The sequence below is a fragment of the Dama dama genome, chromosome 20, assembly GCF_033118175.1.
Source record: "Dama dama isolate Ldn47 chromosome 20, ASM3311817v1, whole genome shotgun sequence".
NCBI classification, from domain to species: domain Eukaryota; kingdom Metazoa; phylum Chordata; class Mammalia; order Artiodactyla; family Cervidae; genus Dama; species Dama dama.
Window position 1 is genome coordinate 77,682,019 of NC_083700.1, and position 26,365 is coordinate 77,708,383.

At 40.3% G+C, this 26,365-nt stretch overlaps 1 protein-coding gene across 1 annotated transcript in view; it reads right to left on the reverse strand.

The window, feature by feature from the left end:
- Positions 1-267: 267 nt before the first annotated feature.
- Positions 268-26,365, reverse strand: part of AK4 (adenylate kinase 4) — an 84,549-nt gene continuing 58,451 nt past the window's right edge. The window contains exons 3-5 of the mRNA XM_061121688.1: positions 10,342-10,514; positions 7,758-7,876; positions 268-6,476 (exon numbers count right to left, since the gene is read on the reverse strand). Coding sequence (XP_060977671.1) covers positions 6,362-6,476; positions 7,758-7,876; positions 10,342-10,514 — 407 coding nt within the window. The 3' untranslated portion in view covers positions 268-6,361. The remainder of the gene's footprint in view (positions 6,477-7,757; positions 7,877-10,341; positions 10,515-26,365) is intronic.

Sequence of the window (26,365 nt, forward strand, 5' to 3'; positions counted from 1 at the left end):
GCTTCTGGGTAAGCCTGGAAGGCATGACCTTAGAGTCAGGCACTCTGATCCAGTCTCCTTACCTGTAGGATGGGATCTACTTACATCATCCAGTTGCTTCAAAAATAAAGAATGTCCATGGAAATAGGTAAAGAATAAAGTGCTGGAAAATAAAGGAGTTTGAAGGTAAACAAAGTGAGGCAACAAATTATAGCAGAAAATGAGAGGGGGGGGGTCATAAATCTTGGATTTGTGGTCTCGCTCTGCCACCCAACTATCACGTTATCCAGGGAACACTGTATTCTCGGTTTTCCCCATCTTCAAAGTGGAGAAAACACTGTTGATAATGGGAAGGTTGCAGAGTGGCATAAATGAGAGTATTTGTGAAGGTGTGTACTGCCAAGTATAAAAGGCTATATAGAAATGTTAAATGAATTCACTAGTTGTAAGCAGAAAAAACTTTATTTCTATCAAATTAAAAAGTATGAGTCAATCTTCAAGCCAGATAAAATCATCAATAACACAATTAACAGAGCATGTACAGATTAGACTACAGGCTTAGATACTTTGAATTAAGCACATACACCAAAATCAGGAGGACTGATAACTTCCACACTGAGGAAAAGCAGACTCATTGTAAACACACGACTTCTGGGAAAATGGAGCTGACATTTCACAGAAGAGTAAACCAGAGGCGAGTTGTCATTAGGTTAGAGAACTGATTTGAGCTTGAGAAGAATCACAGTGAAATGCCATTGTAATGCAACAATTTCCCGAGATCTACTCATCTCAAGAATATATAAAAATCAGTAGTACAAATTCTCATAAAACTAGGAAAGCCCTCTGTGCCCTGACACCTTGGAGCTGACACAAAGATTGAGTTTTCATTTTTCTTCCCTTTATTCTCTAAATTAAACACAAAACTTTGTTTTTATTTAGCACATTTCTGTCTCAAGAGAAAGGTTTTATGAAATGAAATTAGACACACATCAACCCCAGTGAGAATCTTCAAGGTACAATGCTCTTTTGACATGTGTTTAAACAGGAAATCTTTTATTTCAAGAATGACACTGTGCTTTATAGAATAGCCTAATTATCGCCAAAGAAGGAATGAATATATCCACCACTCCCCCACCCTCCGCCGCCAAAACACACACCACCTCTCTTTCTCTCTCTCTCTCCCACACACACACACCAATTTAGGGAATTTCCTGAATCATACAGATAATGACATTTATTTTGGCAAGAATCGTGCAATTTGTTAAAAGAAAGATAAGGTATGGCATTTATCAGCAACTGTAATTATATCTCAACAGACGCAGGAAGCAAATTTTCCTCACAGTTGAAATACGGCTTCACGGTTCCCCCATCATCTGTGTCTTGCACACTTTGCATCTGGAAACCAGACTGGATCAGTTATATAAGGAAAGGAACCTTATGACCAGACCACATTCCCACATGAAAAGGTGTTTGTTACTGGGTTCCTCTTCTGAAACACCAAACAGACGAGGGAGTTACTGAAAATGGAGGGGAATAGAATGCAACTCATACTATAGACATGACTCTGTCTTACAAATTGCCTTTCTGGCAAAATTACTGCAGCAAGAAAAGATATTGTCTACTAAGTGAAAAGCAATACATGAAATCCATCAGGTAGATATGAATGCCTCCCGAGATCCCGTGACCCAGCAGAGGACAGATGAAACACCGTCCTCTGTATACACAGTGTGCGGCTACCACCAGGACCCACTGATGCCCATTTCCGGTCTCAGCACTAGGGCCAAAAGCAAAGATTCCACGTGGGAGCAAATACATTGTTTTACCTATTCATGAGAATAGGGAGCTCAAACTAGAAAAACACAAAAAAAGCCTTTTTGAATTTCCTGATTAATTCCTATACTTATAGGAAAAGGTTAAGTAAACAGGAGCATTTCAGTTTTAAAATAGAAGGAGGCAAGATAATTGAGATAATACTATTACATAGGCTAATTGTTGAGGATTTAATTAGATAATGGATGGAGTGCACATAGCACCAATAAACAGTGACTACCAAGCCCTTCTGATACCTGAACATACCTGGAAATTTGCTGTCTTTATGACTTAAGCAAAGACTTCTCCCTCCACCCCCTGTCCCACACACACACCACAAGCAGGTGGTTAAAACTTCTTTAAACAAATAACCAAAATCAGATATTTAACTCAGTTTCCAGTGATTTAAAAAGTATAAAAACTCTATTTATGGGTTTACATAGGCATCTTTCTATCAGAATTTATCAACAACCTATAGGGCTTCCCTGGCAGTCCAGTGGTTAAGACTCCACACTTCCACTTCAGAGGGCACAGGTTCGATTCCTGGTTGGGTAAGTTCTGCATGCTTCATGGTGTGGCCAGAAAAGAAAAAAACTCAACCTAGAAATGGCAGGAGAGGCCACAGCATCACCTGTCTCCCAGGAATCCTCCATTGCCTGTGCCTATTCTTACCTTTTCCCCTTCCCTACCAAAGAGAGGGGCACACCCTGGATGAAGCTGGAGCTCACGTGAGCTGAGCTATTGGAAGGTACTGAGAGTCACCCTGGAGAAGGCAGGTGAGATGGGAAGCCATTTCTGCCAGAATTGTAAGTGATGAGCAGCGCCACCACATCAGAGGGCAGGCAAAGATGTGGATTTGGCATTCAGGACCATGTTAATGTGCAACGTCACACAGGGAGGATGATATTAAAGTCGAGGATGACCCTGGATTAGGAGCCCAATCACCATTCGTTCACCGGCTAGCACTGCAGGAAAGATCAGTTACTATGGGGGCCACGTCTGGGGGTAGAGGCAAGGGAGTCATTTGTTCTGATGTCAGGGAAACAAAGTATTGAGTAGTGTCTGGAGGGCTCCCAGGAATCTAGGGGAGTGTGTGAGCACCATGGCTGGGGTGGCAGAAGCACCAAGGTCCCTTCAGGGCCACAAAACCATGGACACCGAGAGAACAAGTGAGGACCATGAGCTTGCCGCTGCCACAGAGTAGCCTGGACCCAAGCCAGGCCTACTTAGACAGCCTTTCATTTTACTTATGTACAAAAGTAAGAGCCACTCAGTCATGTCCCACTCTTTGCGACCCCCATGGACTATACAATCCATGGAATTTTCCAGGCCAGAATACTGGAGTGGGTAGCAGTTCCCTTCTCCAGGGGATCTTCCCAACCCAGAGATCAAACCCAAGTCTCCTACACCGCAGGTAGATTCTTTACCAGCTGAACCACCACTTATAAGTGAGCAGTTATGGATGATCAAGGGCTCAGACTCTCCTCTGGCAGCTTCCTTTGCTTAAGCAAAAGGGAAAAAGGAAAAGGAACACTCTCATACAGAGGTGGATGTCACCAGAGTGAATACCGCCATTCTGGATGTGAGGCCACTTGGAAATACAAGCAAGCTCAGAGCCCTGTGTTGCTTGGGACAGGACGCAGGGAGTTACCATCTAGGAGCACAGCCAGGAAAGCTGGGTTCAAGTCTGTCTACACTGCGCATTGGCAGCAGAAGCCAGGGCAAGATGCTTTACTCTGCCGACCCTCGTTTTGTTTATAAACATGGGATCATGCCTATCTCAAAAGATGCTGGCAAGATTAAATGAGATGTTTGCAAATGTCCTAAAACTGTACACACATGACACTCAGCAGGCCTTCAATAAATGGTACCTATTATATGCTTGCTTTAGTGTTAGAGTATATGAAACACAGCAGTGCTTTCAAGTTCTAAAGCTGAAGCTGGTGGGGATAAGAGAAAGCAAAATGAATGCAGAGCTGGCTAGAATCAGAGAAGGCGGGGATACATAGGAATTTTAGAAACCACCCAAATTACTCTTTGTGCCTTGCTTTGATGGAACCTCACATGTGGCAGTAGAAGGAAAACTAAGAGATCCCTTTAATTTTATCTTGGTCAAAATATTTTCAAGAAAATTTTATTTTATTTTAGTGCAAAATCATTCAAGGAAAAGCTAGACTTTGTTGAAAACCAGAAACATTTTTTTAGGCTATCAAACATCATCAAACAAGCATCATCTTTCAAAAGCCCGTGGAAACAGCATGTGGCTTTCATTATGGTCTCACCTAGCAAAGGTGACTGCCCTCTACTGCAAGGCAACCTCAGAAATAGCACACACTAGTGAGATGCATTGAGCGACTCTGATGCTGGCTTTAAGTGTCTATTTTGCTGGAAGGGAGAACGGAGGGGAGGATGAAGGAGCAGAGTATGGAGTCAGGGATCACCGAGGCCATTTCCCATACCTCTTCCCAAAACTCCAAAGCCCATGATTACATTGGAGCATCTGCTAAACATCAACAGAAGTGAGGAAAGTTTTGAAGATTTTTCTGCTTCCAAAAAAGCACACACTTTCCTCTCCTGAATGATCCCTATAATAACCTTAACTTTCTACTTTTCCTACTTTATGGAAATTGTCTCCATGGCAAAACCACTCTAAATTGTGTAATTTTCCTCATATAAGACTTGTTTTTCTCTATGCCTGGTTCCCCTGGAAACCTGAGCTGTATCTGCATGTCTGATTTTCACCCTATCCCCATCAAAACTGGCAATCAAACACAACTCTTCTCAAAAGTCACTATCATGCACTGATGTTTCACAAATCTGAACTGGGCATTTTAACTGCATAAACCTAGAAAGTAAATAATCTTACTTCACTTGGATTCAGAGGAGGAGGAGGAAACTGGTCTGTGTTTCCACTAAGGGAACCAAAGAACATTCACATGAAGGGACAAAGCGAGAGGGACTGGCCAGAGTGGGGGCAGTGTTTGTAGAGAAGATGCATGGCTACCAAATAGAATTCACGGGTCAGTGAATGGCTGGAAATTCACTGCGACATCTTCAGAAAATAAATAATGTGTTCCAACATCACCTATGCTGAAAGGCTTTTGTTTTCTCAGCAGTATCAAGAGTTACACAGAAGTTACTCCTGGAAATAGTAAAGGACCCTCGCTGGTACAATCAAGATACATGAAGAGGAATATTTTTAAGGCAACAGGAATAAATTTCATTGTCCTTCCCAGAGGAGGGCGAGCATTAGTGGCCACCAAGTCTGGAAACCAGGCAAATCCTTAATAAATGGTTTATTGATACTATATTCTAATGAATGACAAAATAGTATGATCTATATTTCTAGACTTAATGGCCACCCTATAGAAAGCATCTTTGGAATAGAATAAAAAATTACAATTTTATCAAATCCCATAATCATAAAGCTGTCATCACGAGTCTAGGCACAGCTAGTGCAACATTTTCCTTGACCCCATAGGCTCCATTCCCTTTACCAACTATTTATAATATGCTTGGGTCACTCACAAGAGAAAAACACTGTCAGCATCAATATTTAGCAGCATTTTCAAAATATATATTTTTTGTCTTCACTATAAGCTAAACTATTCTTTCAGTCCAGTAATTCCATATGGTCTTATTTACTTCTATACATAAGACACAATCTTTCAACATTTATCGAGGTGAATATTTCCCAGTTTTTGAGAGCTTCCCAAAGACTCTTAGGGTTTTATTTTGCCACAATAAAAGAAAGGAGAGGTGTCAACTCACGAGAGTCAGACCAACAGTTTAAGTAGACCCTCCACACAGTTCAGTTCCTGGTGCATAAAGAGACCGAACATCATCCCCCAGCTCTCAGCTCTCAGACAGGAATCTGAGAGGGATAAAAGCAGGAACAATATTAATAGTCTAGGGAGGGAGAAAACAGATGTCTAATAAAAGTAGTAGAAGCCAAGTCCTTTCATTCTAGGAAGTCTGAAAAAGATTCAATGGAGTACGGATGCAGAGAAGGCATCATTCCTAACAGAAAAAAAAATGAACTGTGGACAGTCACTCAAGGCCAGAGAAGCAATCACTGAGAGCTACTGTTTCAATCCCACTGTCACCAGGAGGGCAGATGCCAGAGAACCGGGACAAAGGCAGCTATAGCCCCTGGCATTCTCAGGCCTCCTGGTGCTATGTTTCAACAGCCTTTAGGGGCTAGGGAGAACCAGGGAGCACCACCACCATGTGTGAAAAAGCTACTATGGCAACAACCTGGCTATGGAAAATCAGCTAGAGCTTGGGCGATACACCGCTTGTAATCCAGCCTGTGTTGCTTCCTTTCTTATAAAGAACTTGAGACATGTGCAGGGACATCTTAAACACATGTAGGTGGCCCCTCTTTTAGAAAGGCAGAGAAGAGCCTCATCATTAACTCATTCTATTCATTAGTTTTCATGTCTGTTCACCATTTAAACTAGAAAAGACACTGCAAGCTATCTCGGCTAGCTGCTAACTGGGACATGGCACCAATACTACACACACAATTGAATGAATGACCATATCTTCTCAGTTCTTCCACTGCGCAGGCTCAGTAGGCTTCTTTGGACTGAACAGGTGTGATCTTGTTCGAGAAAAGTGTGTAAACATAGGGCCAGATTTTGTTAGTCTCGGTTCCCGAAAATTGGTGGAGCACTCCTCGGCTCCTGAAAAACAAAGTCCGACATACAGGGCATTTTAGGTTTCCTCTTGACATGGTATCAGCGCTGATGAAGATCCTGGGTATAATATAAACATGATCTCCTGGTCTACATCACACATCACTGAGTGCCAAAACCAATGTATCAACACCCCCTGTTCGGTATAACTAAATAAAGCCCTATTCTCTGCAATTCTCACAAGCTTGCTGTCATGCCAACTTTTCTTCTCCCCTTTAAAAACATGATAACATTATAGGGACAACCCCAAATCTGCCTCAATACACAGTGAAAAGCAAATCAGTGACAAACATTGCTACTCTAAAACCCTTGTTATAGATCGTGAAACACAAGATGTATCCTAATAAATGGTCAAGAACTTCATTTCTAAAGGCTGGCTAAATTATTTGGGGGCTACAAGATCAGACAATGATTAGAGCAGAGGCTGTACACTGCTGTCCTGAATGCAGTCCATACATGGACTTTGTTTGGCATCCAAGCTATTAACAATTTTTTAGGGAATTTCCTGGGGGTCCAGTGGTTAGGACTCGGTGCTTTTACTGCCAGGGACCCAGGTTCAATCCTTGGATGAGGAAATGAGATACCACAAACTGTGCAGCATAGCCATGAAAAAAATTTTTTTAATTTTTCGCCAATATATTATAAAATATGGGATTTTCTTCTGCAGAGAAAGCCTGACTTCTGCTTCTTCTGAAAAACAGGCTCACTGGCCACACTTAGCCTGAGTGCTTCCATGGTGATAACTGGCTCGAGCAACAGAGGAGCTGTCTAATTCAACTGTCAGTCAACTGCCCAGCTTGACATGTCCCCCACCAGGTTTGACACTCATTTCCATCACCTGCCTGGCCCCTGTAAGTTATCTGAATTTGCAACCTGTAGTTTATGGCTTTAGCTTTTCTTTATTAAACTCCCTCCAGACATATCTAAGCCAAAAAGTCCCTTCTAATCTTCTATCCAAGTCATATATTTACACGTGGGAGTATCAAAATGTAAACCATTATTTCAGTCCCTTAAAAAAATGATAATGTCTAGATGCAAATTTATAATCACACAGAGATGATCAGGCTGTGGTCCTTATCAGAGTTTAAGCATAAAAATACCAGGCATTCTTTCCCATGTACACACCAGCATTTCATCTGAGAGGTATTTGGCCTTTCAGGTTTATCAAGCTTAAAGAAACACCAGCCCACGGCAACCCACTGTCCCTCCCACGAGGAGCCACACCTTTTCAGTTGGCCAAGGGGCACGGGAACACTGAAGCACACTCACTTGTACAACTCGATGACTGGCTTTGCCACATCCTTGTACTGTCTTAGTCTGGCAGCAACTGCTTCAGGCTTGTCATCCTCCTGCTGGACCAATGGTTCACCAGTGACATCATCAATCCCCTACAAATACCAGAGAAATCCTCAACAATGTCACTCTGGTCCTCTAAATATTCCTAAAACTAGCTTCTTTCTAAAGCTTGAGTTCCTAAAATGGAAAACAAATGTCTCAAAGAACCAAATGGCTTCCTTAGGAAAAACACTAATCAAAGAGAAGGTATGTCAGTCCTGTTTTTGCTACTTTCAAATTCTATCACGTAGTTCTTCTAAGATTAAACTTACTCAGGTTATTTTAGCAAATCAAATAATGACATCTAAAGTTAGAACGAAATAGGCATGAATCATATATCCAGGATAACCACGAACAAACATTCTGGCAACTGAAAAGCTGTAATTTTAGAAAATCTGATTTTTTTGTGTATTTTAACTTCCCCAGGAGCTATATCTGCATACAAAAAGCAAAATGGACACCTCAGAATTTCACCTGCCAAGTCCATGGCTATTGGACTACCAAGGCAGAGAGTCACAGGAAATCAATCTGTCAAAAGGCAAAATAGAGCAGAACTCTATTCAACTGGATAATCCAAAATTGGCTCTAAGTTCAAAATGCACTAAAATTTCAATACAGCACAAAGCCTTAAGTATACAACTTACACTTAGAACTTACTGGTGAGCCACATAATTATCATGTGTGTACGACAGGGCTGTTACCCTGATGGAACGGGAGACATGAGGGGTGGGAGAAGGAGATCCGTCACTCATTCCTCTCCTTTATCTTACTTATTGCTGCAAAGCTCAGGAATCATTTCCAGGACTTTATAGCACCCAGTACAACACTGCTTCCAGAAAGAGCAGGAGGACGCTGGGACAACAGCGGCTCTCCCAGGGGGCTTGGTCACACCAGCTGGTTGACTCGGTCCAAACGGGCACTTCCACTGCTGTCCTTGGAAACAGCATTGAACTGCAGGTGCTCCTTTAGGGCTAGCCAGGCTTTGGAAAGCAACTCAAATTCTACAAGAATCTCCACATCAGCAAGTCTACGGAGGGCCAAAATATGATGCATTTGTGTTAGATTCCAATGCCAACTCAGAACCCTCTTTTCCTCCTTTTCCATTTTTCCCCCGTACTTGTTTTTTGGGATGGAATGATGGAAGAGCTCTACAAAGGAATTCCAGAATAACGTACATTTTTAAAAGAAGACTTCAAAAGGTTAGACTTCTGCTTAACCTAAACGAAAAGGACTTATAAGAACCTAATGATGACTTAAAGAACTAGATGGCATCCATACATAACCCCTTGAAGTAGTTTTCTGTAGTTGTTACTGACTATATTCAAGTCTATCCTAGTCCATAAACATTAAACCAATAAGACACAAGAGCCACACCTTTCACACTTATATAGGAACAAGTAATACTATCTATTGGCAAATAAGAATGATCAGATTGAACTAATTCATGCCTTTACCAGGAACAGTAACTCTTTAAATGAGTTTACCAAGTTTCTTTAACCATATACCTTTACATGTACTTAACTTCATGCAGACACATAGTTATTATATTGTGAACTTCTTTTAAAGGGCAATCTTCTATGCCTTTGGCTCTCTCTCATCTCTGTACATCCTCATGCTCACTACTCAGATGACCCCACCCACTCTAACCCTATGCCTTACTCTGTCCCAACCCCAAACACTGGCAGCCCAGGTTAGATCCTTTATATCTTTATCCCTACTTTTATGAAGCTAGAGAGCACTTATAATCATGTAAACAGATATGTATAAATAAGGGTGGTCATGGTTTTACAAAAATTGAATCATTCTGCTGTTTGCGTTTGTCATTTAACAACACTCAGGGAAAAATATTACTCTAGGCCAAAGAATATAATAAGTAAAGCACTAGTCACTCAGTTGTGTCCAACACCATGGACTGTAGCCCACCAGGCTCCTCTTGTCCATGGAATTCTCCAGGCAAGAATACTAGAGTGGGTTGCCATTTCCTTCTCTGGGAAATCTTCCCAGTGAATATAGTACTAACTCAATTTTCTTTTTACTGACTACAGAATATTCCAAAATGTGATTACTGCCAAATTTATTTAGCCATCCCTAGAAATTAACAATTGTATTGTTTTCAAGTTTTATTTTCCCCACTACAAACAGCACTGAAATAAGCCTCACTGTGTACATGACCTTACATGCTAGTGCTTACATTTTCATAGACTGTACTCCCAGAAATGGGTTGAATGAAATATGTATTTAAAAATTTTAATGTACGTTGCTAGGTTGCTTCTCTAAAAGATGATTAACATTTCATATACCTAATACAGATAACAGTAACGTGTTCCCAGATCCTAACTACAGAAATAAAAGTGTTAATTTACATGCCTTCATTACAAGTGAATGATTAATTTTAAAATATTTGTTGGCTATGTATATTCGCTCTTTTTGGAATAGCCTATTCATATTGTTCCCCCACTTTTCAACTGAAATGTTTTACCTCCTTGTCAATGTGTGAAAGTACATTATATATTCTTACATGTACATGAGGTGGGTTGAAGTCCAGGTTATATACCCTTCCACTGGGAGGGTGAATCCAACGTCGGCTGAGACGATCTTTGAGTGTTTCAAATGGAATATTCAAAGTGATCACTAGATCCAGGTCACATATTCTGTCCAAGGCTTCAGCCTGAACTAATGTTCGAGGAAAACCTAAATGCCAAAACAAAATATATCAAATGCAAGACACTTCCCAATTCTAATTAGCTGTTGAATTATTTTCAGAGACAAAATAATCAAATCTGCACAAATACTACCCAGAAAGGAACTTTAAAAATCAGGAATTAAAAAAAAAAAATCAGGAATTTATATTGACTTCCATGAATTGAATACTAGAAGAAAATATGCTACTTTATAACCTAGCTTCAGCATTTGGAATATAAAAGGCTAAGGAGTCACATGATAAAAACAATAAGTACTAAAAATTAGACTAGTCCCAGCTCTGGTGTAAGCTCTGCTCTTAACTACCTGTGTGACCTTGGGCAAGTTGTAACACCTCCATTTCCTGTTCTGTTAAAGAACCCAAGGAACAAATTTATTCTTGTGTCCTTTTAGTTGTAATAGCTTGTGTGTGTGTGTGTATGCACCAAGTAGCTTCAGTTGTGTCCAACTTTTTGCAACCCTATGGACCATAGTCCACCCGACTCCTCTGTCCATGGGATTCTCTAGGCAAGAACACTGGAGTGAGTTGCCACGCCCTCCTCCAGGGGATCATTCTGACCCAGGGAATGAACCCACATCCCTTACATCCTCTGCATTGGCTGGCAGGCCCTTTACCATTAGCGCCACCTGGGAAACCCTTGTAATAGCTTGTGAGTATATTATTCTTAGGTTACCACTAAATGCATGTGCACACACACACATTTTTAAAATCCAAATCAAATAAAGTACAACCCTTCACTCAGACCTTCATTTGAGCCTGCACCTTAACAGTAAGATGGGCAAAATTACAGTCTCAAAAAGAACTGATGCTTTTGAAACCATATGGATACTGCAAAACTTATAAATTCACTCTACTTTGCTAAATGTGGGGAAATAAACTGCAGTTGAAATTTGGACTCATGGGTATTACTTTCTTTTTTGCAGTTAGCTGATCCCAAATTATATATATTTTCCCCATCCACTTTTCCCCTCGTATTTGTCATTAAGTGATGGGACCAGATGCCATGATCTTAGTGTTTTCAATGTTGAAGTTTAAGTCAGCTTTTTTACTCTCCTCTTTTACCCTCAATGACAGATTTTATTTTCTTGGGCTCCAAAATCACTGCAAATGGTGAGTGCAGCCATGAAATTAAAAGATACTTTTTCCTTGGAATAAAAGGTATGATAAACCTAGACAGTGTATTAAAAACCATAGACATCACTTTGCCAACAAAGGTCCATCTAGTCAAAGCTATAAGGTTTTTCCAGCAGTAATGTACGGATATGAGAGTTGGACTCCTCTCAACGAAGGCTGAGTGCCAAAGAATAGATGCTCTTGAATTGTGATACTAGAGAAGACTCTTGAGAGTCCCTTGGACTGCAAGGAGAATAAACCAGTTAATCCTAAAGGAAATCAACCCTGAATATTCACTGGAAGGACTGATGCTGAAACTCCAACACTTTGGCCACCTGAAATGAAGAGCTGACTTATTGCAAAAGTCCCTGGTGCTGGTTCAGACTGAAGGCAAAAGGAGAAGGGGGTGGCAGAGGATGAGATGGTTAGATAACATCATTGATTTAATGAACATGAATTTGAGCAAACTCCAGGAGCTAGTGAAGGATAGAGAAGCCTGGTGCACTGCTGTCCATGGGGTTGCAAAGGGTTGGACATGACTTAGCCACTAAACAATTCCCCCTCCAGAGATTGACCTGCTTTAAATTTCACCCAGGTTTGGCTGGGATAGAATTACACAGTAGTATCTTGTTTCTAAACAGTTTGTCAGGTTGATCTGTTGTTAAAAACCTGACTGTATCCAATATCACTTTTTAAAAAAGTCCTTTAAGTCTTAGTTAGGTAAAAGAGCCAGATGGATGAAGAACAGGAAAGAAAGTATAATAGAAGATGCAACATTCAGAAGAGAAACTTTTAAATCCCATCAAAAAGGACACCAGCCCATCTCCACCCTTTCATCATTAGAAGTAACAAGAGAACTTTGTAAAGATGGGTCTTCATGGCCCTAAAACACTTAACAATCAAAGAACTCCTTTTCCTATTATAGGAAGTCAGTTATTCAAACATGAGCGTGCCACATTCTATGTTACAATTCCCAAGTTTTATGAATGCCAAGGTGATATCAGAGTGTTTGTTCAGTTGAATATGACGAAACCCACCCAAAGTTGTATCTATGCCCTCGCTCCAGGTAACAACCTCTGCAGAAAACTCTCTCCAATGCTCCCTTCAAAGCCTTCCTTATTGCCCATCTATAAGGCCAGGCCCTTTTCTCCAAAGCCCATTCTTCCCAGGCTCCTCATCCATCATCTTTTGCATATTCCATTACCAGGAGTCTGAGCTAAGTCATGGATGAGATTCCTGATTCCTTGTCCTTGCATGTTCCCCAGCTGCAATCCACCTCACCTGTGGGCACAGCTTCACCTCTGGGCTGCCCATGACACCATTTTCCTTATCTACACTTCCCTACAGTTGACTTTGGCCACATCAGGTTGCATTCAGTATTGCTCACCTCAGGCCTCACTACCTTTGTGTCAAAGATACCTCTGCCTCGGGGCCTTTGCACTGGCTGTCCTCTGCCTAGAATGTTCTTCCTACAGATCTCTGAACATGACTGTTTATCATTTGAGATATTTGCATAAATAAAACTTCCTCAGGGAGACTTCTTACACTAGTATACTTAAAATAGCCCCACCTCCCTCTCATTATCTATCTATTCTCTTCAATTATTCTCTTACTTAGTACTATGAATAATTGCCAAGTATTCATGTTTATTTTCTATCCCTTTCTCACTCCCTCTCTGAGAAACGGGACTTTTCTGTCTTGATCACTGCTGTACCCTTTTGCTCCTAAGAAATTAACACTGATGAACAACTTAGTACAGGGCCTTGAGTTATTTCCAAAGTTTATGCCCTGATGAACTTGCTTACAGTATTTTGCCAGTTCCATGAAAAATTATCCATTACCTACATCTTACTAAACTGAACATCTGGTCTGCAGTTCAGTGTAAGCCTTGGTCACAGTAAGTACAGAAATGAGAAAAGAACATTTAGGAATTTTATAGGACTTCCACAGAGTAATTTTAAGGCTGTTGAATCTAAAATTTGGGCTTGAATTTGGTGGTTTTTTCCTTTCAATTTTTCTAGTAATTTGTTTCTATTGTATTTGGCAAGAGAAGTGTTCTGCAGTGGATTGGAAAAACAAAACTGGAGTTTCGCTACAGAGAGTTTATTCTAGGCTTTCCCTGGGGCTTCTTTTCTAATTTCTCCAGTAAAGGAAATTATCCAATGGCCCAACTTTCTTTTGTTAAATTTGATGTTGTTTATTACAGAACCTCTTAAGAGATTAAGTGGTATCTCTTTGCAAAGGGACACAGGAACAGAGAGACCCAAACCCAGGGCACATTTCAACTCTATTCTTATGACAAGGAAAGCGTAAGTTCAAGCAGAGGTGAGGACAGACTTACATTGCAGAGCACATCTCAGTTAGCGCATCGGCTATCATGAGCCTAACCCAGTGTGAACACATGCTCCCACCAGGCACAAGAGCCTTTCCAACACTAGAGATAGCATCAACAGAGACTGCTTTCCAATCCTCATTTGCTGTCCTCTTGTCATCTAGTATTCAGGCTGGCTTCAGCAGAGAAATAGGTACTTCTAAGCTTGCAGTCTAGGCTCCTGTGCCAATAGCCACCCAGCTATATCCTCTCCATCCTCCCACACTAACTCTCTGGCTAAGCATCCCCTTCACATAAAGGCACCCACCTGTTGGGAAATTATGACTGGAAGTATGTTCATGGTGCTTCTGCAATGGGAACTGAGATAAAGTGTTTTCAAAATAGAAAAAATATATATTGCCTTTAAATAAACTGCTAACTAGATTTTTTTCGACTCTCATAATTTCTGTTAAATCAGATTATGACTACCTGATATTTGAGGAAGTAAAAGATCAAATCATATCTGCCTAAGACCAAGTACAATGTGGACACCTTGGCCTTAGCCCTGGAAGGTAGCACTGCCTGGCGCACAGTGGGCAAACACTTGGGTAGTTGTCTTCTAGTTTTCTATTCAGTGAAACATACTTCTTTGATTAGTCTTCCTTATTTGTAAATAATTCCATGAAATTATGACTCTCTTGAGCTCTGTAAACTAAATATGTAGCCCTCTTTCTATTATGGAATGATTTGATAACTTTAAAATCAATTAATTAAGCAATTTCCCTTTTGATTAAGTTCAAAAACAAACCGACTTTCTGAATTGGGGTTTCATAGCATGTGAGTGTGGACTTCGCTGGTGGCTCAGACAGTAAAGAATTTGTCTGCCAATTCAGGAGACACAGGAGACACATGTTCAGTCCCTGGGTTGGGAAGATCCCCTGGAGTAGGAATGGCAACCCACTCCAGTATTCTTGCTTGGAAAATCCCATGGTCAGAGGAGCCTGGGCTGGCTACTAGTCCATGGGGTTGCAAAGAGTCAGACACAACTGAGCGAGCACACACACACCCATATATTGAAGATGTAAGCAACATTTTAATTGATGAGTATGTACAGAATTTTAGAGATCACTTAAAGACCTGAATTCTCAGTCACAGTCCCTGGGGCCTCATTTTCCAGCATCACTTAGCTACTACCCTGACAAGAAAACATTGCTCTTTATCCTTTGGGTAGAGCTCAAAAAAGCCCTAGGAAAGAAGAGGCAGCTCTAAGAAAGAGCAGTTCCCCCAACAAATAAAAACTCACATCTTGTTGGTTAAACTTTCTTTGTCTACTGAGGGTAGAAGGCAGTCTGCTCAGCTCCCCTAGAACTGTTTCTGAGTTTTTTGAGGGCCTCTGGAGGAATTGGTGGGAAATGGAATCATGTACAAAATAAGTTCGATTCATCATGAACAGATTTCAAAAACATGTTGGATAGTGCCAACCTACTGGGCTCTCACATTCAGACCCATATTTAAATTATCTTCTGAGATTTTCTAACACTTTGGGGGGTCGCTGGTTGCTCTTTGCACTCTGCCATAATTACAGCTCAGCACACACACTCCACATTCTGGTCCCCACCCAGGCACCAGGGAGCTCAACTCAGCCACAGCTGACAGCCCAGGTCACAGGTCCTGTCTGTCACTCTAGTTAGCCAAAAGAACAAATGCTCCATGGAGTAGGGGAACAGTGTTCATCTATCTATGAGATAATTAAAATATGAATATCCTTCAATCTACAGATCCTAACTTTTAAGACTTCAGGACAAGGACTTCCCTGGTGGTCCAGTGGTTAAGGATCTGCCTCCCAATGCAGTGAATACATGGTTGTTTTTGTTGTTTTATAAATTTATAATTTATATATAAACCATGTTTAATGCATAGAAAATCTGTAGCTAGTATATACAGACCCCAAAAATGACTTGAGTATTAGATGATCAAAAAACCCAACAGAAAGCACACAAAATTTCATTAAGGAAAAATGGCATTTAAGAAGTAAAATGTTATACTTTACAAATTTCCATATCCTTTGAAATATTGAAAAAGGTGATTTTTTTTTATGAATCAATTTTAAATTTCCCTGTGATAAGTGAAAAATTTAAATATATGCACTTAATACTTTGGGGAGCATTGAAAGGAAGCCTTAATATTACATGGTCCTGAGCATCTATGTGTAACAATGGCTCCATCATTCAAGTTCCTGAGATTTAGTCCAATGGCAACAATGAGAACAGTCAACATGCCTGGTTACAATTCTCTCCACCTTTAGGTCACTTTCAAACTTGAGCCTTCTCAGCCTGTTTTTCTGGGCTATGAAGGTCTGATCCCTGATCGGGGAACTAGATCCCACACACCACAGGGCAACCACCGAGCAGACGCGCTCTGGAGCCCTCACACCACAACTAAAGGGAAGCCTGCATGCCGCAACAAAAGATCCCACATGACGCAACTTAGAAGGCCCCATGCAGCCAAATACATAAATCAATGGATTGGATAAATAAATAAAAGACTTCAGTCCACAAAATAGAAAACAGTATTCTAAAAGGCAGCATGGTAGCTCCAGAATCCCTTGAATTGATTTACATCAGTGTCTCCAAGGTGGGCTGAGCAAATCCTCAAAGTAATTCATTTGTAATTCTCAGAAGAGAATGTCAGAAGAGGTGCAACGTGACCAGAACATTTCAAGCCATTTTTAAAAGGACATCATTATCCATCCATACATATTTTTTAAAAAGAAGATGAAGTCAGAGGGGTAGAATGCAGACTATCTGAAACCTGTCAAGCAAGATGTCCCTGTATCAGAACACGAGATGGTCATGTTGACTTGGGAGGTGGGGTAAATGTGGGCACTTACTTTAGAATACATTTAGTTATCATTTGATATCCACTCATCCAAATTCTCTTCTAGAAAGCCACTCTTCATATGAGATTCAACTCAGTATTTTGAATTGCTAAAATATTGGGATTTGAAAGGAAACAAAGAACAAATGTAGGGAATGTTAAACCATGATCCCTTGGAAGTCTTGTAAGAGAAAAGCTGAATCTAAATAGGAATAGTTATTCTGAACGTGAAAGTATTTCAATGCATACATAAAGTCTTTAAACACATAATTAAGTGATTTAGACTAGGCAGGCCCAAGGAGAACTTGCCACTCTAGCTATGGATATTCACTATTCTTTAAATATGCTGGCTCATGGTACCTATTAAAATTACAAGATTCCTGAGGCTGTGTTTATTCCTGAAACGCCCAGGATACAGTCCCACATGGATATGGTATTCCAGGCAGGCAGGGATTACTGACCAAGTGGACTGATGCACACTCAAGTTCTGTCAACAGGTGGCAGCATTAATAATTTTTCCACTTAGAACAACAACTGTGGTATGCTTTTATTTTTTACTAAAAGTAATCCTCAAAGACATGCTTTTAAATGACTAGCAGTATCAGGCCATTCCAAGTGAATATATTCCACTGTTGAGGAAGCCAGAAAGTTCAACAGATCAAATAAAATAAGCATCATATTTAGGCACAGAAAGCTCGCTTTCCTCCCTCTAACTACACATGAGACTGTTCTGCTGCATGGTTTCTGATCAGGAGAACGAAACACCTACCTCATGGGATCCCTGGGTGAGTGCGTCCTTAGTTACTCAGTCACTTAACTCTTTTGTGAGCTCATGGACTGTAGCCCACCAGGCTCCTCTGTCCATGGGATTCTCCAGGCAAGAATACTAGAGTAGATTGCCATTTCCTTCTCCAGGAGATCTTTCCAACCCAGGGATCTAACCCCCATCTCTTGCGTCTGCTGCATTGGCAGGTGGATTCTTCACCACTGCACCATCCAGGAAACCCAATGGGATTTCCTCATCTCAAAACCCAATGGGATTATCTCATCTCAAAACCTGACCTGGAAAAGCTGCTCTGTCCTGTTCAAACAGCCCGCCCATGCTGAAAGCAGTAATATTATGAAGTTAAATGTCTCCCAGAAGCAATCGTGTTTCATCACTGCTTACAGTGCTTCACAGGTTGTTTTTTAGACCTCCCCAAAAGATGTACTAGGTGCAGGGAGATGTCACTAAATTCCGGACTGGTAATATGTTCCCAGCAGTGCTGGCCACTGGGCCTTGACCCCAGCCCCTCTCAACCACGCCAAGAGCCTGGGGGAGGGCAGCTGGAGCAGGAGGGGTCACAGCAACAAGCCGAGGCAGCGGAGGGCTAGAGAACTAGGACATTTCTGTTTTTCTAATTTGGAGTGCATTCACTCCAGAGGAAGGGCACAGAGCCAGAATCCACCACTACATTCCCAGGCAGAAAAGAAAGCCCTCCACTTGATGGAAATAAAAGGGCACTTCTGAAGGGCAACTTCCAACATCCGCCTGGGGTCAGCAGCTTGCAAAAAGGTCAAGCAACCTCAGGGTGCCTTCCTACCTCCAGTAAGATCCGGGGCCAACATGGAGGCTTCTGACCACCCATCTCTTCCCAGTTGTGGGAAAATAAGAACCAGGTTACAGACTGTTCATTACAATTAATCACTGAAGGATTAAAGCTGAAAGCAGTCAGTTATTCTTCCACAGTTTCCCCTAACCCAGTGGGGCATTCACACCACCCACTTAGTATTAACTTAAAACTAATCACCATCAAAATCTGTTTTGTGAAGCAGTTTTCTCTCTCGTATCTTATCTGTTTACACAATATTTATTTGTATGCATATCTGAGACCTCCATATTCTATTTCAGCCAATTTGTATTAACAGATGGTGAAAAGATTAAGAAGCAGCTGTGCTCCAGATGTTGGCAAAGGGGGCTTATGCTACCTCCTATCACTGTGTGAGCTCATAGTTCCCTCTGCGCCAGGAGTGCTCGAGGGCATGCTTCCTGCTCATTGAGATCTTCCAGGGACACTTGGACTCCTGTTATACATCCTCCAGTTTTAGAAATTTGTAAGAAGTGAGTACTGCTCTCAAAGAGCTTATAGGTTAGTAGTAAATGATTTAAAAACCTAGATAGGCTATAATCATTACTGAGTGATCTACGGATAAATACAGGATACAGAAAATTTGGTTTTGAATCACAAGTTTGGATCTTGGAAATGGCTCATTGAAATTAAAGAATTCCTAGTAGGCAGGCATTCGTGGGGAAATTCCCAGATGGCATGGACATCTTCTGGCATCAGTGGAAGGATCTGTCCTGTTTAAGGACGTAGCTGACAACAACTAACTTGAAATCCCTGTTCTTAAACAAGCTATTCTAAAAGCATGAAGCCCTCTTTCCAGTAAGGGAAGATGTATATTGCACTGAGGAAGGCGCTGCATCTGCAAAACTTTTGCTTAAAGGCTCTTCTGTTTAAGAATTCTGCTTTCTCATTCTCTCAACATTAGTCTCTAGAAGAAATTAGGGAAAAATTGGTCCCATTGTGTCTCAGTCCAAACAAAAGGAATTTGTAAATTATTTCACCACAGCTCACATTTTTTGCCCCAAGCATCCCCTACACAGGCTTAGCTATAGGCTGCAGGCCAGACTTTCTATAATTGGACAGATACTTATTAACCTTTTCTACGGGCACACACAGTGGGTGGCACTGGCAGTACAACCATGAATGACACAAATATGATCTCTGCTTTCTGAGCCGTACACCTAGGGTGGGGGCATGAGGAAGTACGAAGCACCAAAATACAGATATATATCTCACATCACATGATTACAAGGTAAGAAGGAAGAGTGACGTGGATAGAGAGGGTGGGACTCGAAGAATTCACCGAGGAGGGCATTTCTGAGTAGAGATGTGAAGGCAGCGATGCACATGGATGGGGAGGGTGGGGGGCAGGGTAGTGCAGCGGGAGTGCAGGGATAGCATGCATGGAACCAAAAGGCAGAGAGATTATAGGATAGTTATGGAAAACAAGCAGATTTTTTCTCCCCTGAACAGGTATGAAGGCAAAAGGAAACACGGCAGCAAGAAAAACTTAAACAAAATACAATAAAGACACATATAGCAAAGAATATAGCATCCAATATAATAGAAAAACTGAACAGATGGACCAACAAAAAGATCTAATACCAGAATTGTGTTGTTTAGTTGCTAAGTCGTATCCAACTCTTTGCGAACCCATGGACTGTCGCCCACCAGGTTCCTCTGTCCATGAGGTTTCTCAGGCCAGAATACTGGAGTGGGTTGCCATTGCCTTCTCCAGGGGATCTTCCGGATCCAGGGATCAAACCCATGTCTCCTGTGTGGCAGGTAGATTCTTTACCGCCGAGTCACCAGGGACGCCCATTATACAGGAGAGGTTTCCAGAAAGGAAAGAACTGAACTGGAGATCAAAGGGACACACTATATATAAGAGGAAAAACAAAATCAATATTGAGAGATTCTATTTACTTAAAATATGAAGAAATAATTATTCAGAAAGTCTATACAAGAAAAGGAACCATATTCACAAAAGGGAGAAAAGTCAAACTGGCCTTGGGCTTCTACAGAGCAATAATCCAGGCCAGAAGACAATGGAACACAACTGCAAAGGACTCAAGGACCACTTGAGAATAGCACAGTCAGCTGAACCACTGAACAATAAGGAGATGTTTTCAAACATGAAAATTCACGGAATATAGCACCTCAGGGGCTGTTCTGCCAGGAGGGCAGCAGAGAAGGGAAGAGAGGGAGAGAAGAGAGGCATTCAATAAAATCCAGTAAACCACATGATGAATGGGAAAGCTGTGTTAAAAACAATGCAAATGAACTTATTTACAAAACAGAAATAGAGTCACAGATGTAGAGAACAAACTGATGGTTACCAGGCGGAGGTGTAGCACGAAAGGAATAAATTGGGAGACTGGGATTGACATATAGACACTATTATATATAAAATGGATAACTAATAACGACCTACTATATAGCACAGGGAACTCTACTCAATACTCTGTAATGACCTATGTCGGAAAAGAATTTTCCAAAGAGTGAACATGTGTATATGTATAACTGATTCACTTTGCTGCATAGCAGAAACATCTTAAATCAACTATATACGCCAACAAAACTTTTTAAAAAGTAGTTCAGCTTTATTCATATAAAAATCATATATAAGTCACTTGTTTAAAGTGTATAATTCAATAGTTTCTAGTATCTTCAGTGATATAACTAAGATTAATCAAAATAAAATAAACAGAGGAGTGGTATGGGGGGAAAAATGAATGCACAGAATTCATTAAAATTTCTTAACTGTAAGACCAAAAAATGGGAAGTTAGAGAAGTTTATAATAAATTTTCACATTAAATGCTAACAAAATTGGGAGGAAGGGAAGAGGAGACGGGAGAAAATGTAAGTATATTGTTTAAATCTGAAATGTGAGATTAAAAAAGAAAACAAAATATGTCAATCTCATCTTTTCATAATCTTAAGAGGCTTCCATGGGAATTAATATCCCTGGTGATGAAGAAGGTTCTATCTGAAATTCAGTATTAATTCCTTAGGGTTCACTTTAGCTTCAGCTATAGTTCAATTTGAGTAAAATTAAATGCCTTTTTTTAAAAAGTATGTAAAGTATGGTGTTATTCTTACAGAGTTTTACCTGCATTATGTGTGTGGAGAGGTATCTAGAATGATGGTCTGCAATTGCTAACCCTTGCTATTTCTGGCTAATGGGATTTCAGGCAAAATTTGTTGCTTTTACTTTGCATTTTTTCACATGGCCTGAATGTTTTATAGTGGTCATAAATAATTTCTACAAGAACAATATGAAAAAGGTAAAATTAAATCATCTGTGGGAATTCCCTGTTGGTCCGGTAGTTGGGACTTGGTGCTTTCACTACCGAGGGCCTGTTTGGGGAACTAAGATCCTGTAAGATGCACGGTGCAGCCCCAAGAAGAAATAATAAAATAACTGTCTGCTTTTTTCAACACCACCTGCTATTTTTAACCCTAATCAACTTGTTCATCTTTCCAAAATCTGAGTTTTCTTGTTAGTAATAGGCAAATCAACAGCTTTTTAGATTTTGTTTTGTTTTAGATTACTAGATATGGTTTAATGGAAGATGAGTGATTTTATTTACTTAGGCTTTCCCCAGGTGTACTTAATGAGGGGTAAATATGCTAATCCTTAATAGAATGACAATATTTTTGTTAATTTTCTCAACATTTTAAGTTCTAACATCTATATCAGTGTTTGCCTATGTATATTTACATTAATAATAATCAATTAAATTATCTTTACACTGAAAATAAGAACACATATCTACCACCTGACCACCTACTATGTTCCAGAACTCTACCACAAGTTTTACATTTGTTAGTCAATCCTTGCAAACCTATGCCATACATACTCCTATTGTACAGATGAGAAAAACGAATCTAGGAAAGGTAACTTTCCTTACTGAAGACCACAAAGTACTTATTCAAACCTTACTCTCAGGTCCATGCTTCTTCCACGTTCAAAGTAAGTGTACGATAATTGTTTTATTATTAATTAAACTAGCAAACTATAACTCATATGCTTTGGATGGAGTTTTATAACAAATTGTCTTAGTTCACCGAATTCCCAAGATGCCTAGTTCATAAATGAGTGAAGCAAGCTCCCCTAACATCTAAAATTAGCCTTACTTTATAGACTTTTAAGTAAGTAGCATAAACAAATGAGATAAGTACATCTGAAAGTATATGAGAAGATAGGCACAAATATAGAGAAACCATGCCTTAATATTTAAAAAGTCTGAATTTTAAAAAATTTTTAATTGGAGAATAATTACTTTCAAATTGTGGTCCTGGAGAAGACTCCTGAGAGTCCCTTGGACAGCAAGAAGATCAGACCAGTCAATCCTAAAGGAAATCAACCCTTAATATTCATTGGAAGGATTGATGCTGAAGCTCCAATACTTTGGCCACCTGATGTGAAGAGTGGACTCACTAGTAAAGACCCCGATGCTGGGAAAGACTGAAGACAAAAGGAGAAGAGGGCAGCAGAGGATGAGATGGTTGGATAGCATCACCAACTCAATGGACATGAACTTGGGCAAACTCTGAGAGATGGTGAGGGACAGGGAGGCCTGGCCTGCAGAGGTCCATGGGAGCTGGACCAACAACAACTGCTTTACAATGTTATGTTGTTTTCTGCTGTACAACAATGCGAATCAGCTATAAATATATATATATATATATATATATATATATATATATAGAGAGAGAGAGAGAGAGAGAGACAAAGAGAGAGACAAAGAGACAGAGAGAAACTCCCTTTTGAAACCCGCTCCCGAAAATTGTTTAATTTAGCTAATTTTTAAATGTTAGTTGGAAGGAAAGTTAAAAATAAATTATTCACTCTTCCAAACTCAGGTTTAAATTTTTAACTTCCTTCCAACTCATTTTTAATATTAACTTCGACACTTATTCAAGTCCTTGTTTTACCTTTCAAGAAGTGTTTAACTTTTGCCCCCACCCACTTTTACAGCCTCATCTGCTTATAATTTTTGGCTCTCAAATTATCCAACTGCTTGTAGCTTTCAGAGCACACATGTTGTTTCACACCTCTTATACCTTTTGTGCCTGATCTTCTCTGTCTACATTGTACTTTAGTCGCAACTTCAAAATTTTGTGTCCCCTCCTCCTCGAGGCCTCCCTCGCCCTCAAGAGGGCCAGTCACTTTCTCCTCTGTGCTAGCTCTCCCCTTCTACCCAGTTCACTGGTATTCTCAAGATCCTACACTATGATTATTTAAGTAGCATTTGCTCCTCCTGGACTATAAGGTCAGGAAGTAATGCTATTCCTTCCTCAGATGGATTGATGGGATATACAAGTCATGCATACTCAATTTGTTTCTTGATCTCTGAACCAAGTTTTTCTAGGATATGTTCAAATGTTTGTTTTCCATATGGTCCCTAATGCTTCCATGTTAAAATCTAGTCATTCCCTGAAAACACAAATGGAATAAACAAAGTCAGGATTGTCTACTATATTAAGATAGTTCCTCATCCTGAGGCAACAGTCAGCTCAATTAGAAGAAACACACCAGAAACAGACACAGGGACAGAATCTCAGGAGAGAATCCAACGAAATGAAGAAGAGATCCAGAGTTTTACAGTGTTTTTCAGTCAGATACTCTGAGCTCATGCAGACACTAAAGGCTCCAAACAAGGGAGGGTTGTGGAGTAAAAATCAAGTTCTTTGATTTATGGTTACCAGCGGGGAAGGGATAGCTAGGGAGTTTACAGACACATACACATTGCTATATTTAAAATAGATAACTAACAAGGTCCTACTGTATAGAGAACTCTGCTCAGTATTTTATGTAACAACTTAAATGAGAAAACTTGAAAAAGATACATGTATATGTATAACTGAATCACTTTGCTGTATACCCAAAGCTAACACAACATTGCTAACCAACTATACTCCAATATAAAATAAAAAGTTAAGAAAAAAAAAAAGAACCCAAGTTCTTACACTGTGAATTAAACCAAAGACCCTCACAAAGACTTAACACTTCAGGTTTCTCTGCAGTTTATTACTGAAATGCTAATGTCTAACAACTATATTGATTTCTGTACATATACATGTATCTTTTTCATTTTCCTATTCATTCCTATACACATGAGTATGTCAAGAAGGATGAGCCTGGTGAGATGCCAGAGATTATGACTGTTCAATCCATGCTTGGCAGGCCTGAGAACTACCACCGTGCCCGGCAGAGTTCCTTCAAGTCTGTGACTCTCCACTCTTCAGCAGTCACTCCACTGCTTCACACCTTCTTCAAGGTTAGGAGAGTATACATACTGCCTTAACAGTGATTGAAGATACAAAGAGGTTCTTTGCGGCCCCATGGACTATACAGTCCATGGAATTCTCCAGGCCAGAATACTGGAGTGGGTAGCCTTTCCCTTCTCTAGAGTATCTTCCCAACCCAGGGATTGAACCCAGATCTCTCACATTGCAGGCGATTTTCCTTTACCAGCTGAGCCACAAGGGAAGCCCAAGAACACTGGAGTGGGTAGCCTATCCCTTCTGCAGGGGATCCTCCCAACCCAGGAATCGAACTGGGGTCTCCTGCATTGTAGGTGGATTCTTTACCAAGTGAGCTATCAGGGAAGCCCAAGGACGAAACATCTGAAGGTAAATGGGTATTACCCTCTTGAACACATGTGCTCATACACATACAAGGAGAAAGACTGATTCTTTTTTCTCCAAAGAGAATGTCTTCAGTGACCTTCCCAAAAACGTACTACATGTTTTATTTTTGACATACCCTACATTCCCAAGGGCAACAGAAAAAAAAATTGCCCTTGGCATTTTCTTAAAAGATGTGATTCAGAAGATATGTGATTGTTGGCTTTTTCTCTGTAGGCATATGTTGCCCAGTGGGATGTCACACCCTTCAAAGGTCTGATTCAGAAAGAAAAATACAAAGTTGGGATAAGGTCAGAGCAAACACATACAAACACTGCACACATTCAAGTGGCTCTGACTTCGGCAAAAAAAAAAAAAAAATCCCAGAATTACCTACAGAGAGCACCCGTTAGTGTTCAGAACAAAATCAAATGGAGTATACAAATGCAACATGACTGAACAATGACTCTCCTTGTAAAGGTATCTTTATCTCCAATAAAAAGATTTAAATTATATTCCACTTACAATTCCAAAATTTAAGATTGCTTTCCATGAAACCAAACTTTGACAGCAAATACAAAATATTTCGATACCTACACCTAAAGTCACCAGCAGATAATTCTGTTACAACTTGAGAAAAATTAGGACTGAGCCTGAGAACTTGCATGCTGCTGTTTAAATGCACAGGTTTTGGCGGCCATGTTTAGAAATAGGGGAAGAGAAATCTATTACCTAACACACCTCCCGACAGGCCCCATGTCACAGCCAGCTTTTTTTTTTAATGAAGAATTTGTATTTAAGCTGGTTATTTGTAAGAGTTGGTTACTGTGCTTTAGTTACTATTTCACCTCAATATCACCTAGTAAGCAGTAAACATCTTAAAGAAAAAGGCTCTGTGGGAGAAGGCGAGGGTGGGATGTTTCGAGAGAACAGCATTGAAGCATGTATATTATCTATAGTGAAACCGATCACCAGCCCAGGTTGGATGCATGAGACAAGTGCTCAGGGCTGGTGCACTGGGAAGACCCAGAGGGATGGGGTGGAGAGGGAGGTGGGAGGGGGGATCGGGATGGGGAATACATGTAAATCCATGGCTGATTCATGTCAATGTATGACAAAACCACTACAATATTGTAAAGTAATTAGCCTCCAACTAATAAAAATAAATGAAAAAAAGAAAAAGGGAAAAAATGAAACCAGAGTTTCATAGCAAAATTAGAAGACTTACACATGACATTCTACTGGCTGAATATCTTAGAAAATATGAAAATTGTTTTTATAAAACTGCTCTCACTC